This window comes from Lycorma delicatula, chromosome 13 (assembly GCF_047948215.1).
Source record: "Lycorma delicatula isolate Av1 chromosome 13, ASM4794821v1, whole genome shotgun sequence".
In the NCBI taxonomy this organism is placed as follows: Eukaryota; Metazoa; Arthropoda; class Insecta; order Hemiptera; family Fulgoridae; genus Lycorma; species Lycorma delicatula.
In genome coordinates, this window is record NC_134467.1 from 45,125,379 (window position 1) to 45,141,345 (window position 15,967).

General features: G+C 27.4%; 1 protein-coding gene across 2 annotated transcripts in view; it reads right to left on the reverse strand.

The window, feature by feature from the left end:
• loj (p24 family member logjam) overlaps nt 1–15,967 on the reverse strand; it is a 41,648-nt gene that overhangs the window by 19,719 nt on the left and 5,962 nt on the right. The window contains exon 4 of one of the 2 annotated variants that reach the window (XR_012758643.1): nt 13,918–14,236. Coding sequence is in view for 1 of the 2 variants with exons in the window: in XM_075380962.1 (XP_075237077.1) it covers nt 14,015–14,236 (222 nt within the window). In the remaining variant the exon portion in view is untranslated. Of the gene's footprint in view, nt 1–469; nt 14,237–15,967 lie in introns of those variants that run through there. The other variant, XM_075380962.1, reaches the window with a different exon arrangement.

Genomic DNA, 15,967 nt, shown 5'->3' on the forward strand with positions numbered 1-15,967 from the left:
GCACTACCATTCAATTTCTTAAGAAAAGCTGTGGATAATGTACCAAAATGTTTACAGAAGAGACAAGGCTGGTGCTCAGTTTGAATTCTAGAGAGGATTATTTTCAATGGTAATAACTATCGTTAGGCTTCCATGACCAGATAGATGTTAAATTTGTACACATACCAAGGTTTCGATTTATCAGACATTCTGCAGTATGTGATTATCGATGAAAGCAAAGCTTTAATTTTGTACAAGTTGTTAACTCGCATAAGTTATTAAAGAACAGTAGTAATGTTGACAAATGTAAATTGAAAATACCAATTGGAAAATTTTACTGTTTTTTTAGATCTGCAGGTATTTATTTACATTTAATTCAATAAATAAAACAGTGTTCATTTCTGTAGAGAAGATAAAATAACAGATGTTCTTTTAAAGAATAGTTAATTGTAGGGTAATAAAAAAATTAATAGTAAATACACACATTATGTATGTACATACAATTAGTACATATTATTTATTGCATTATATTACACATAATACATAATTTCATTAACTTATTTGTTTCATACACTTTTTCCCATTCCATTTTAATTTGTATTATTTCAACGATCTTCATTTTTTTAACAAAAATTTAGTTAACATAAAATTAACTGGTCCCTTCACTTCACGTTTAACAATTACCACAATATATATAAAAATAATCAAATCTAATGTTAAGTTAGCGATATATTTTAAATGTAAAAAATATACTAAATTCAAACAAAAAATTTGGAGATTCTTATTTGTAAAATTTATTAATAAAACTTTAATAAAAATATAATATTCGTTAGATCATAAATATAAGAATAGGGAAAAAGAGTCTTCGTATTCACTTGGTAGGTGGCTTTAGGATCACTACCGCTTTATTATGGGATATTAAGATTTGTTTTAAATAAATAAATTAGTTTATTTATTTAAAAGTTATTTTGATTTAAAATGATTGAAAATAAAGAAGATATTCAATACATTTTGAAACTTCATTACAAAAAAAGGAACAATGCGACTGAGGCTGTTAAAAAGATCTGTGATGTTTATACATATGATGTGTTATCAGTACATATGGTACAAAGAGAGTTCAAACATTTTGAGTCCGAAAATCTTTATGCTGATAATGCACCTTGTTCTGATCGGTCGATGACTGAGTCAATGAAATCATGGAAAAAGCTGAGGAAGACTAGAAGAATAATGGTCATGATATTAGTAATAAATTAAACATTGAAAACAAAATAGTTTTAAACTGTTTAGATAAAAAAAAAAAACTCTGATGTATGGATGCTACATGATTTAACAACAAAACTTTTAATGGATTGAATTTCCATCTGAAAACCATTGCTAAAATGGAAGGAAATCAAAGCATTTTTGAAAAGGCTCATTATGGATCACGTATTACAATAATGTATGGAAAAAGACTGTGGTGATCAAAAAAAAATGTTGACATCAAAAAAGGTGATGTGTGTGGAGTGGGATAGGAAAGGAATTATACAATATGAGTTGCTGTCGCTCAGTCAAACAATTTATTCTAACCTCTACTGCCAACAAACAGAAAGTTTACTTCAAGCGGTCAAGATAAAGCAAGTGATTGATGCAATCACCGTATAGTCCCGACCTTGCACCGGCAGACGATCGTTTGTTTCAATCTCTACACAACTCTTTTAACTATATAAAGTTACTTTAAAAGAAGCCGCCGTGAAAATCAATTATAAAAGTTTATTGTCCAGAAAATACAAAAGTTGTACGGCGACAAGGTTAAGACTTTACCTCAAAAATGACAAAAGGTGGCCGATCAAATGAGCTCATATTTTAGATAAATAAAATTCATTTGAAATATAAAAAACTTTGTTTTAATTTTGCATTAAAGTACAAAGAAACTTTTTCTGCAACCTATAAATATATTACAACTGCATTTTTTATAATTTATTGTCACCACAACTTATCAGTTATCTGATTATTTAACATCATAACTGATCAGTTGCATCAGTAGCTGAACAAAGATATACAAAACTTTAGTCAAAACCCAGATTAAATGACTTTTGTCTAATAAAAATGATTATGTATAATAAAAGTTTAATATGTTATATTTTGAACTCTTACGATTGGAGTTTCAGGAACCACTTAACTGTATAAATCAGCTTACAATTTGTTATGAGACAGTAAGTAGAATAATTTCCAAAAAAAAATTAAATTAAAATTAAATTTTACAGCACTTAAAATCTAATAAAAATATTTTGAAAATATTAAAGCTATTAAAAAAATAAAAAAAGCACTAGTGTTATAATAACATGACTGCACTTTCCTTTACAAACTAAACAGATCAAAATTCTATCAAAAATTATAATAAACATAAAATTAAAATAAATTAATATAGTACACAGTCCGAAAATTAAATAATGAAACAGTTTATATTGCCCAACAGTTTGTAAATACATCTAGCGAAAATGTGTTCAATCTGTACTGCTACACTAAATCTAGAATCTATCAACATCGAATGATTCTTTGTTATGTGTATCAGGAAACACAGTGGCATGTAATGTACATAGTAGGAAAAGTAAGAAATTCCGTCACTTTAATACCACAGAATAGAGGAAATATCAAATTCCTCTTTAAGCTCAAGAAAAGTGTATCTAAACTATATTGTCGATTATACATGGTAGGAAAACAAGGAAATTCTGTCACTTTAATATTACAGATTAGAGAAAATATCAAATTCCACAATAAGCTCAAGAAAGGTGTGTCTCAACTATACTGTTGATAAAGAAAAGTGGATGGGATTACATGTTTATTCCATATACATATTCAAGTTGTTACAATTCCCTTCAATATGAAGACACATAAACTTTATTTTTTCCATAAAGAACTCATATAGGTATGCCAAAGAAATGGAAAATTTTCTTTGCAATGTTGGAAAAACTGTGGTTTATGTAGGAATAATTGAATATACAATTCAGCACACCACATTATTGCCTTAGTTGAAATGGACCTTACAATATACATTCGGTATAAAATAATATTATGCAAATTATGATTATGCCGAAGCCGGCGTAAATCTTTGTCATCGTGAACCGGGTTCAATTTTCTCATACGATAAATATCTAGGTTAAAAATTTTCAAGAAACATCCATAACATGAAAAAAATATATATTGGTAAGGTAAGTACAATTTATAGATCTCTTTTTTTCTTTTTCTGTTTAGCCTCTGGAACCACCGTAAGATGTTACTTTAGAGGATGAATGAGGTTGATATGTATGAATGTAAATGAAGTATAGTCTTGTACGGTCTCAGGTAGACCATTCCTGTGTGGTTAATTGAAACCCAACCACCAAAGAATACCCAGCATCCACGATCTAATATTCATATCTGTATAAGGATGTCTTTACTAGGATTTGAACCTTAGAACTCTCGATTTCGAAATCAACTGATTAGCGATGACGAGTTCACCACTAGACCAACCCAGTTGGTTACGGAGAAGTACTCTGATCTGAATAGTCTGCATCAACCACCAAGTCCAGGAATTTTTAACCCGAAAACAAAATCGTACTTAATCATTTACCCTATTAACCGAGCTTTAGAATTGTTTCTACAATTAAAATTACAATCGAACGGCCATCATTTTTTTTTGATGTTGTAGAGATTCAATTATGAACATGATGCCTAGTAGATAGTAATCTTGAATTTACCAAGCATTGTATCAACAGAGAAGACAGGTCGTTTGAATAGAATACAAGAAAAATTTAATGTTTTATTTCTTATTTAAATCTATGATGTCTGTATCATTATTTAACTGATGGACTATGTATGATCAATAGAATAAAAATAGTAGTCGGTGTAGAAAATTTTACACTTAAAATCTATATTTAAACAAAAAAAAAATACATTCTATATATATATATATATATATATATATATAAAATTATAACCAAATATAATATATATGTTTTTATATTTTAATAATAATAAACAGTTATTATGAATTTACACTGATTACACTTTCACCAGTGTTACCATACAGCATTTAGAAACAATAAAGAAGAGTACTAAATGTTTATAAATAGCGGCAAGTAAATTACCATAACACAAAAGTATACACTACTCGATGACATAAAGAAAAACATTAAATACAGATAAAATATATTAATACATAATATAAACAATGTAAATAAAATACCTTCACATTATGTATTATTGAACAACCTATAATATACATGATTATAGTTAACAAAAAAATAAAAATAATAAGTAAATTAAAAATATTATTAATATAACAATTATAACATTTTAAAAACACTACTTCGTCATATTCATAATAATAATAAAAAACTAAATACATTACAATTAAAAATTTAGTGTTATAAAAAAGCAGTAAATATTCCTGAAAGAGTAATAATTTAAGTGATGTGAAATAAGGGTAACAATAAATTTAATAAGAAAATAAATAAAATAATAAATATAACAAATAATATGTAATACGAGATTTCAGAATAATTAATATTCACAAACCACCATACTGCTTTATGGAAAAACTAAATAACACACACACAAACACATGCACACACACAAATTAACACATATATAAAAATAAAGACAATGAACCAAACCTACCAACTATGATAATTCACTAATTTATATTATTTTAGAATTATTGTTTACTTTTCATTTCATTTTTTAAATTAATATCGGAAGACGTAATGCATCGATCAACAATACAACGGCAGAAGAAATTTAATAAAAAAAATATATATAAACAGTCTTGCAAATTCAACTTCTGATAATACATTATCGACCAATAAATCTGATTTATCTGGATCGATTAAAAATTGAAATACACAAATCATTTACTTTATATAAAACAAACATTAAAAAAAAAATCTTAATTTTAGTTTAATTTTTTAATTTCAAGTTGGTACATTTATGAAACTCACACGATAATGAAATTAATTAATTTTTATATTTACTCATAAACAGATTAAATTTTTACAGAAAACAGAACCATCAGATGAATATACAAGAAAAAATACCTATAACCATAACGGGATATTTAACTCGCTCGTCTCCTGTTCAACATAATGAAGTATAGAATCTACTTTCTTCAAAACTGATCATATTTTAAATAAAATTTAAAACTTAATCACATTTTTATCCACACGGTGGAGCAGTGGTGTCTTACTTCTCATCCGATGGATCTATATTCAAACCCCGAACAGGTATGGCATTTCTTACACATTACAAAATTCATTACCATCCATCATAATAATTATTATTGCATATTGGCCAGTTATAAATAAATATAAACATTAAAAATGATTTCAAAGAATAATTATTTTGATCATTAATTAGGGTACATATCCTACAAAACTTAACAGAACACAAGGAATATTTTATCCCCCCTATTAAATAAAGAGCCTAGACCTCGCCCCCTTGCTGCTGATTATTTCTTAATATTGTGGGGGGGGGAATTTCTGATTATCGATTAGATATTTGTTTTTATTTTAAGTTGGACGGAGTTGGGGATTATGTTCCGGTCTTTCTAGATAGGATTTGAGATGTTATTGATGTTATTTCACTTGAAATAAAAGAAAAATATTTGCGTCTTTCTCCTAACACAACTCCTCTTCAATCTGTCCAATGACTACCTTTTGGTGTAGTAAGAATGCGCCTAATGGGGCCCTAGTTTTTGGGGGGTGCAATGCACTTTATTTATGGAGGGAATAGTAGCATGTGTTATTTGTAGGCCAGTAATTGTAACATGAAGGAAGGAAATATACCCTTCAATTTAATACTTTTTTTTTGAAGCAGCCTACCAGATGAATATAATTTATTTTTTGCTTATATTCTTCTTTTTCTTGGAGTCCACCTATTTTTCTTTTCTCACCATTTTCTTCTGGTTTTCTTTCTTTCTTCCTTCATCCACAAGTATCTTTATTTTATAAACTATTTCTCTAAATTTCATTATATCCAAACATTCCTCCTTTTTTATTATTAAGTTTTCTCTTTCAACTTGATGTGTCCTGTTTGACTTTTTAGTTTTTAAAAGTTTTTTTGAAAATTTAGTTGTTTTGGATTCATTCAGATTACGTGTCAAAGGAATTTTACTCTTCTTTTTTAAATCTAGTTTCCAAATCTTCTTGGCCTTTCATAAATTTCCTTATTAGATTTTGTTATGTACTCTTCTTTTGTTTTTCTGGAAACGTAGATTCTCTTTGGATTTTTCTTTTCATTTCTACAAGTCTGCTGTTTCAATTCTTATAAGATGATCTAACTACAGTACTGTAATGCCTCAATTTTGTGTTTATAAAAAGATTCCTTTGGTATTACATTTATTAATATTTGAAAAAAAAAACAATCAGAATTTTTACCATAATACAATTAACTAGATAAAATATTCAGAATGAATTTAAAAAAAAACATATTAACTTTTTTAAATATCACATAATTTAAACTGTTCCCTATGAATTATTTTTAAAAGTTTTAAGCTGTAAAATATTGTCAGGTATAGTGGCAATGAAAAATTTCATAATGCAAATATAATGAAATCCTTGAACTGAAAAATTCAGTTCAGTTTGAACAGGGTAAAACACCTTGTGATGCTTCCAGTCACCACACACCCCCCTCACCAGTTCCTAGCCCTGATGGGCTTTAATGGGAAGTTTGAGGGGTTAAATTAACTTTTTGTAAACAATTATTAAACCTTGTACAACAGCTTCTCTTTTTCTGTTTAGCCTCTGGTACCACCGTAAGATATTACTTCAGAGGAAGATATGTATGAATGTAAATGAATTGTAGTCTTGTACAGTTTCAGGCCAACCATTCCTGAGATGTGTGATTAACTGAAACCCAACCAACATTGTCACACAGTATGATATATTTTCAGAATTAATTCAATAAATTTAGATTAGGTAAATAAAATCTCTGCTTCTTTAACTTTTCATTAAAATTTACATTTTTTAAAAATTATTATTCATTTGCTGACTTTACAGTTAAAACAGATATATGATTTTTTTTTTTTTAAATAAAAGTTAAGTTCTAGTATTCATGTAACAAAATCACAAATACATATATGTATTTATAACATATATATTTTAATAAAAATATTAACAATAAGATTTAAGTGAACAATCTGATATATTGTATACTGAATCCCTTACAACCTGATGGTTCTGCAACATCAGAAAGTTTTTTAGAGAATAAAATCCTGAAATTTAATGGTGTAAAATAAAGATCAAGCTAAAGTAATGTTAAATAACCCTGTTTGCTTTCATAATTTTCACTGTCAATATTACAGTCATTCTGTAAGACTACTCTATGTTTTATAATAACATACTTTATGGCTTATATAAAAAGACTTTAAGGACATTGTATAAACCTTAAAGTATTTTTTTAATACATGCCACGAAGTCAAACAAAAAAATGTACACAAATATACTTTATATTTTGTGAAGGATTTAAATTGAAATTTTTAACATATAACCAAAAATTCTTCTGTATTTAATTATTGTGAAACAAGACATTTTTACGTAAAAATGTAAGTACATTATTTGCTATAATTTAGCAATAAGAGATAAAGTTTTTTAAAAATAAAATGAATTAATAGATTTATTTTTCTTTTTAAGTAAAAAAAAAAATCTAAAATCAATATAATATACATTTTTTGGATCTTATCGGTTGGTTATACGACCATCACTTTCAACTTACACATTTTTCAATCGATCGACTTCAATTTATCATACAATATTGTTTATGTTTTAATAATTCTGTAATAATAGTTAACTATTTTAGGAAATATTAAATTGAATCACAATAGGCAGCTGCTAAGTGTCACAAGATTTGGCACGTAAAAGAAATTTACTGGATTCCTACTTGTGTAAATGTTTTTCATGAAAAATTCTTACGGGTAAGAATGCAGGAATCCAGCAGACAGATTTGTTTTTGAAAATTTTGTAAGACAATTTTTTGGCCACCAGAATAACTGGTGTAATTTCTAACTAAATTAGATTTCTTAGAAGTAATAATGATTCATTTTTGTTTATTTTCTTAATAATTTGCCACATTTTTTTTTTAACTTTTCCAAATAAATTTATATGTAATAAATTCTTATTCATTTAAAAAAAAAAGTTTATCGTGCTACATTAGCTTCAATAAATGAAAATTTAAGAAGTGATAGTAGTATAAGCAAATAAGAGCCCATTTTTTTAATTAGATACAATATATACCAGAGTTAGAAACATACATAAACAAAAAAATATAAATTACACATACACTAAATAAAATTAACTCATTCAACGCCACAGGATATAAATTCAACATCCCATTATACAATATCAAAAATAATTAATCTCTTTTTTAAACAGGCAACAAACAATTTAACATATCACAATAATTAGGAATAATTCAACGCAAAGACAAATTAATACTTCCTGACTAAATGCAATAAAAAAATATCAACGCTGGTACATTTTAACCCGTTCACAAATAACCACAGGTTAATGCACAATATTAAAACATTTCTGACACGCATTAATCGTTTAAATGTACAAATATGTTTTAAAATTTATATTTGTACATCAGCCGTATAAAATTGTTCAGAATAAAACATAAAAACTCTTCCAACTATTTTTTAAATATATTATTATAAATAGCACTGATAATATTTTTTTTTTTTACTATACAAAACGCAGTGAGAAGTAAATTTGATTTATCGTATAACTTAAATGGAAGTGTAATATCAAGAAAAATTATGAACCCTAATGGTAAAAAAATGTAATAATTTATTTTAACTGTATTAGAAAATGTTAACATGGTTTATGTTTCATAACACATGATTTTGTTAATGTTTTTGTCAATTGTAACTAAATAACATTCATGAATTTAGCGTACTACAACAAAAACTTTTACAAAGAAAAGCTTAAAAAATCCTGAACATTTTTGGCAGTTTCTTGAGTTGTGATTTTTTTTACACAGCTCTAACCCTAATGTTTTCCTTTTTTATCCCCAAAACACAAATATAATTTTAGATAAATCGTTTGTATAGAAGTATAAATCGTTCGAACGAATGAATCGTTAGTATGCTATGCGCAGCCACCCGGCACACCATGTGATCCGCTCTGCGCCAATAGCAACTGAAATATAAATATGAGCATAGGCAACAAAAAACCAATGCATCATCCTTTTTTATTAGAGAAATTGTATTTATTACAATTGTAGGTATTTTTAAATATTTTTTTTTAACAAGATATTTAAAAAATATACCCAAAATTTATGAACTACTTTTTAGAAGAGTTAATAATCAAGAAATAACAATAGAAAACTATTAATTCTTTGCTTTAATGTTTTAAGATTTTATATTTTCTTCTTCTTCTTCTTCTTCATCCACTCTTCTAGAGATTCAAGAAGGTGTTCATCTGAGATTCTTAAGCTGAGATTATCTGTGCTTATCTGAGATTTTAAGCCACGCCAGTATTTTATCCTTATTTGAGGCTGTTTTGAGCTCTCCTAGTAATTAAGATTCTTCTGCTATGTTACAAGCAATGCACCAAATGAGATTGGTGGTAGAGTTACCACCTTCCTGCCTCCAAATCTGCAGTCTATTCATTCACGATTTACTCCCTAAATTGTATTTTTTTTTGTCGACAGTTAACGTGTTAAATTATACTTCATTTTTATTTTATTTTAGAAATTACATCGAAAGTGTATTTTTTTTTTTTTAATTACAAGTGTATTTAACATGTTAAGATTTGATAATATGACGTTTATTTTTAATAAGAAATTAATTATTTATTCACAAAAAGATCATATTGAAACAAATTTTTTACTATATTGTCTCTACCATACTGACAATCATAAATGTAAAGAAAGAGTGTGTTATATCAGTACACATACACACCGAGGTATGTTATAGCTATGACTGGGTCTGGATGCAAACTAACACTTTCCATTTTCTTCATTGTCATTATTTCTTCTCCGATTGTTGCCAGATGAATGCTCTTCTCTCCATAATTTTTTTTTAACAGTCTTCTATGCTCAGGGTCTTCTACCATCCATTTTTTATAACTCTTACTAACGCATCAAAGCAAGATCTCAATGATTATAAATCTCTTTGATGTGGAATCAAACAAATGGACATACAATGTTATGCATTAATGGAAACATTCATCTGTAGAGAGAAATTTTAATAAGTTGTTCACACTGCCTTTTACAACACCAATATTTTCTTAACAGCTGTGCTCACAGTTGTTTGTCTTTTATAATATCTAGGGTGAAGTTAGATAAAGAATATTTTGCAAAAGTAATTTATATTTGTTTAATTTTTATACTCAGCGTGTTTAGTTTTTGCTTCATATTATTTAATTTTTTATTGCGATCATTCAATTTAATTTTTTTTATTTAATCTTACATAAAAAAAATTCCCAAATCGTAACTACCTATGAAATTTATTAATGACTCAATGCCAAACTAATACAATGGGGGTTGATTTTAAAAACTATCAATTTCATTATCCATCTGAAAAAGGGAACCAGTTCTGTTGAGTTACAAAGAAAGAGAAAGTATGTCTTGCAAGTTAGGTTATCTAAAGTTAATTCTCAAAAATCGAGTCATGATCTTTATAGGAAAATTGCTGGCTTTGGTGCTGAAATTCATAATTCCACTGTGCGATAAAAGTTGTAAAGCACGATCTCTGTTGAAAAAAAGCCCCTAATATGAAGAAAAAGACACCATAGTGAGATAAGAAATACAAATTAATGTTTTGGAAATTAATCAACAGTGATTTTCCCTGACAAAATTAATTTCATTGTAAAAAGAAAGTGTCTGCAGTTTGTTGGAAATACAGATTCAGAATTTGTTTTTTCCAAATACATTGTTTCAGCCGATGAAACGTTTGGTTAAAAAAGTTTTCATTCAAAGACTCAATGTTTTGTTCCTACTGAAGGAATGATAACTACCAAACATATATACAAAGATTTTGAAAATAGGGTTCTGCCTCTTACGAAATACAAAAATTGGATTTTCCAACAAGACTTCACTCTGCCATTTTTCAAAAGTAGCAAAAATGTTTGTAAGTGATAATAATATCAACATATTGATAAATTTATTGTTCATACAGAAAAGGGAATCTAAACGGCATGATAAAGAAAATATTTAATCAAGAAATCCATTTATAACTTTCAGAATAAAAAAATTAAAAGAACAATGATGTATAAAACTAATCCAATCTACGCTAAAAACTGTGAAAGCAGTGATAAAATATAAAGCTGTATATATTTTCATACTGACACAACTATACTACATACCTACGTAAATCCTCACTACATTATAAAATGGCAAGAAAAATGCTGAAAAAACAAAAATTGCAATAACTTGAGACTAAGTGATATACTGGGAGGCAACGGCTTAAAACACTCAGAAAAACAACTCACACCTAATGAGGCCTCGCTCAAAATTTTTCCACAATTGTCAGACGAGATATGACTGAACACTGGTTCTCTGTGTAGTATAACACGGTAAAAAAAATGCTGAAATGCAGGCTGTAAAGCAACCAGGGTGCACAACCCCCTAGTAAAATATAAAAAAACTGTTAAAATTTAGAAATATTCCCATTAATTAATTAATTAGCACAACACTACATAAATTACATTGCACCCCATCTCAATTGTATAAATAAAAATGGCTGCATGAAAACTTCACAAAACATTATTGAAATAGAAGCATAACTGACTGCACAATGACACACACAACCAACCGGTGTAATTCTCATAAACTTTAACAGAAATAAATTGAAAAACATAGATACACACTTAGCATATAAAAATACGGCAGATCTAGCATCTGGACTGATGCATAATAATTTGATACCAGAGTTATACCACCGCAACTCTCTTTTTTTTCCATTTAGCTTTCAGAACCGCCATTAAGGTATTACTTCTTGATGAATAAGGATAATATGTATGAATGTAAATGAAGAGTAGTCTTGTAGAGTCTCAGGTTGACCATTCCTGAGATGCGTGGTTCCTGAGACCCAACCACCGAAGAACACCAGTATCCATGATAGTATTCAAATCCGTATAAAAGTAACTTCTTTTACTAGGATTTGCTCCTTAAACTCTTGACTTTGAAATCAGCCGATTTGAGATGACGACTTAACCACTAGACCAGTCTGGTGGGCTCAGGTATAGCTCCCCGAGTTATATCGCAACTGCTCATTACAAACCTCACTAAAATTATGTATCTATCACTAATAATAAATATGTCGTTCAAGTTAGATAAAATTTTAATTAACTAATTAACAATAATTTTAAAAATGCTAATTTTAAAAAGATCTTCATTAATTTTTAGCGAACTGAGAACTATATATATAAGTAACATTCAATGGAACGTATTAAGTTTTTTTTTGGGTTAGCGTTGAATAAGTTAATCTATATTTAACATCTAACATAATAAAATGAATCTTTACAGGAATTTTCTATTCATTTAAAAAATAAGATCAACTTATTTTTTTTAATTCATGGAGAAAAATATAAAATATCTATAAAAAAATATTACCATTTTACAATTTCCATTACAACCCACTAATAAAAATAATTTTAATAAAATATATCATTCGATATATGCTTTTGCACTAAAAATTATTTAAAAAAATATATTTTTACCACAAAAAATGTTTTTTTTTTTTTTTAAAAAAAACATAATTAAATTTATAATTCTATATTTATTATAATAGAATATTATACAGCAGAGTCATGATTATCAATTTTACATTATTTGGAATTTGATACCATCTGGCACGCGTGAACAATCGATACAACTATTTTATCACTTATATTGTACAAGATTTACTATTAATATGTTGCAATTATAATTTAGTGTATTAACATGCAAATCAATTAGATGATAAAGAAATTTTTTTTGGCAAATATCTAAACATTTCTACTTTTTTTGCTTTGAGAAAAGAGAAAAAAAGACAGAAAAACAGCTTATCAGATCTGCCAAAATCCACATAATAAGAAATTACTATTCATCAGTACCAAGGTAGGATGACATTATGAAAAAGTGGTCAAAACAAGTATTATATGCTATAGAATGTAGACAAAAAAAGAAGTAAGTGATGGAGATGATTGAAAAGAAAGAAAGGAAAATTTAAAGAAAGATTCTAGATTAAACAGAGAATATAAATTAAGAATACACATTAAAAGAATGAATAAAAATAAATTAGCAAAGAAGCTACTGGATTATTTTTAAAAACATAAAACAATAAACTAATTAAAAGAAGTTAAGGAAGATAGTGAAAAGGAAAATATCAAAACTGAACATGTAGAAAAAAGTATAATGATACGAGATATGAATAAAGGACCTTCAGGTTGAAAAGAAAACATCAAATCCAAATTTAAAATGGAGAGAAGAAAGTAAGTACGTGCAGACAGAATGAGAAAATATCACAGAGGAAAAAAAAGAAGTGACAACAGAAGAAATTATAGTAATTGCAAGCTTACACGTGGTCCTATGACAATAGAATGAATTCCAAAAAATATACAAAATTCCTAAGCGTCGTTGATTTTTAATAACCAGTAAGAAAATATAATTGCTAAGAATCTCTCATTTTAATAATGGAACGTGACAAAGTAGTAACAATAAAAGGAAATAAATCCAGAATAATTTCAACGAATAAGCTTAGTTTTAAACTACTATTGCATTTTCTCAAGTTGTTTAAAATGAAGTTATTTATAAATTTAACTTTTTATTATTTTAATTTTATTCATTCAAATGTTTTTATATCACTTCGTACTGTCCAATAGTCATTCTTCGATATTTCGGTCCAATTTTGGTTAGATAATTACCTCTACTGTATAATCTTCTACACGTAAAGCAAGATGCTCTTTACATAAAAGTAATAAAAAAATGATAGTAACTTACATTATGTATCTTCTTATTTTTTCTTATAAAAATACAACTTAAAAAAAATTTATTTTAATATTTTTATAATTAATTAAATTAAATAAAAAGATATGATTTATGCACGAGGTTTATTCGTTTTAACATCGAATAATTTTCTAACGAAATAAACTTGTACGCATGTAGTTGCAGTGATAACAATAATCTGTGCGACAGACCAATTCATAACGTAACTGTTATTATCTAATAATAAATTATAATCACGCTGTTCCATTCCTCTCATATGATTTTGATGTTGCAACATTTCATTAATATTTTGTTCGACATGTTTAATAGCACTCTGTAAAAAAAAATAAAACAATATAAAATTAAAGTAAATAAAAAAAAAAGGTAAGCTCTCAAAAAAATACACCATTGATTTTTAATTTTAGAAAATTACATACAATTATTTTTCCTCATCTTTATATTTTATGTAAGTAAAATCTTTGTAAAAATGAATAATCACTTACTCTAAAAAAAAAAATAACAATATCCATCTTCACCAAACCAGAAAACAGAACTTTTTTTATATAACTCAACACAATAATTCTTTGCCTTGCAAGTAAGGGCCTTATCCCCATTTAATAAATTGCTCAACTATTTTAAATACCTTCCGATTAATTTAACAAAATTAAAAGATTTTCTTTTACAGAAACAATATTACTTTATCAATGGATTTTTATATAATACTAATTAAAGATTTTAAAAATCTCTGATTTTTAACCGACGAAGGAGGTTCACGATATGTACTGTATGTATGTATGTATGTATTATGTCCTAAACAAACTTTTTTAAATGGCAAACAACTTATTTTTTAAATGACAGAGAAAGAAAATAGATAACACTGAAGAATAAAGTAGTTAGGTCAATCATCATGATGGGTAAGATTTCAAAAAGTACCAAAAGAAATAGAGTGAAGTGGTTTGAATAAATAATGAGAATGGAAAATTAGCGGTGGAAAAGAGACTGTGTGTGGAACTGCAGCATGCAGTGTGGAAGCGGCAGAGAGGAAGATCATGGTAAAGATGGATGAATAAAGTGAAAGAAGAGGTAAAGAAAAGAGTAGAAGATGTGCCATTGTTGTTGCAAAAGGAAGTATGAAAGGCTAGAGAAAAATGGAGAATGTTCCTAAGAGCTCCTACCCAACTTGGGACTTGGATAAGGGAAGGAGAAAAAGCAGAAAAGAGGATGATCTTCCTGCTAGTCCCATAATATCCCTGATTGATACTGAAGCATTAGAAAAAAGTAAAGTACTGTTTAAAAAAACAATTTTCCACTGTATAATGTGTGTACTCCTCCTATTAACTTTTTACATCCTATCTATAGACATTAAAATGTTGTAGAAGAAATAAAAACATTTGCAATATATATAATTAAATAAGACAAGGTGTAGTATAACTGATAAAAATAATACGTAAATGAAATCTATAGGTTCCTGGAAAAACACTGCAAGTCCAATTTTTAAAAATTAAGATAAAATTAAAGTTTACCTACTCTTTCACGTGGTATTTGTACTTTATAAATAAAATCAATGTGTTACACATATATAATTGATGAAACTATATAACTAACATCAAAATAATATATAATTGTGCATTATGGTACTGTTATCTAATACACTTTAAAACAGTTTATAGACATTTGAATGGTTTGATAAACAATTAAATAAATGAATAACAAATAGAAGAAAATAAAATTTCAAAATTACAGGATACATGGTTTGAAAACCATAATTTGCCACAAAGAAGATATGCCATTTGTAGGTTTTTGGGGGCTTTTACAATCACCACACAGGATTTCATTTATAACCGGGTCAAAATATCTATCTAGCCAAACCTCTATCGACTAGTCTTCTTACATTCAAGAATATTTTTGTTGTTCAGAAGAAGAGCTTGAAGTTGTTGGGGAGAAGGGTCAGGTAAAACAGTTCAGATAGACAAAACAAAATTCTGAAGGCAAAAGTTTTTAGCAGATATTTAATAGAAGGTGAGTAAGTGTTTGGCACAACAGAACAAGACAGTAGAAAAGTTTT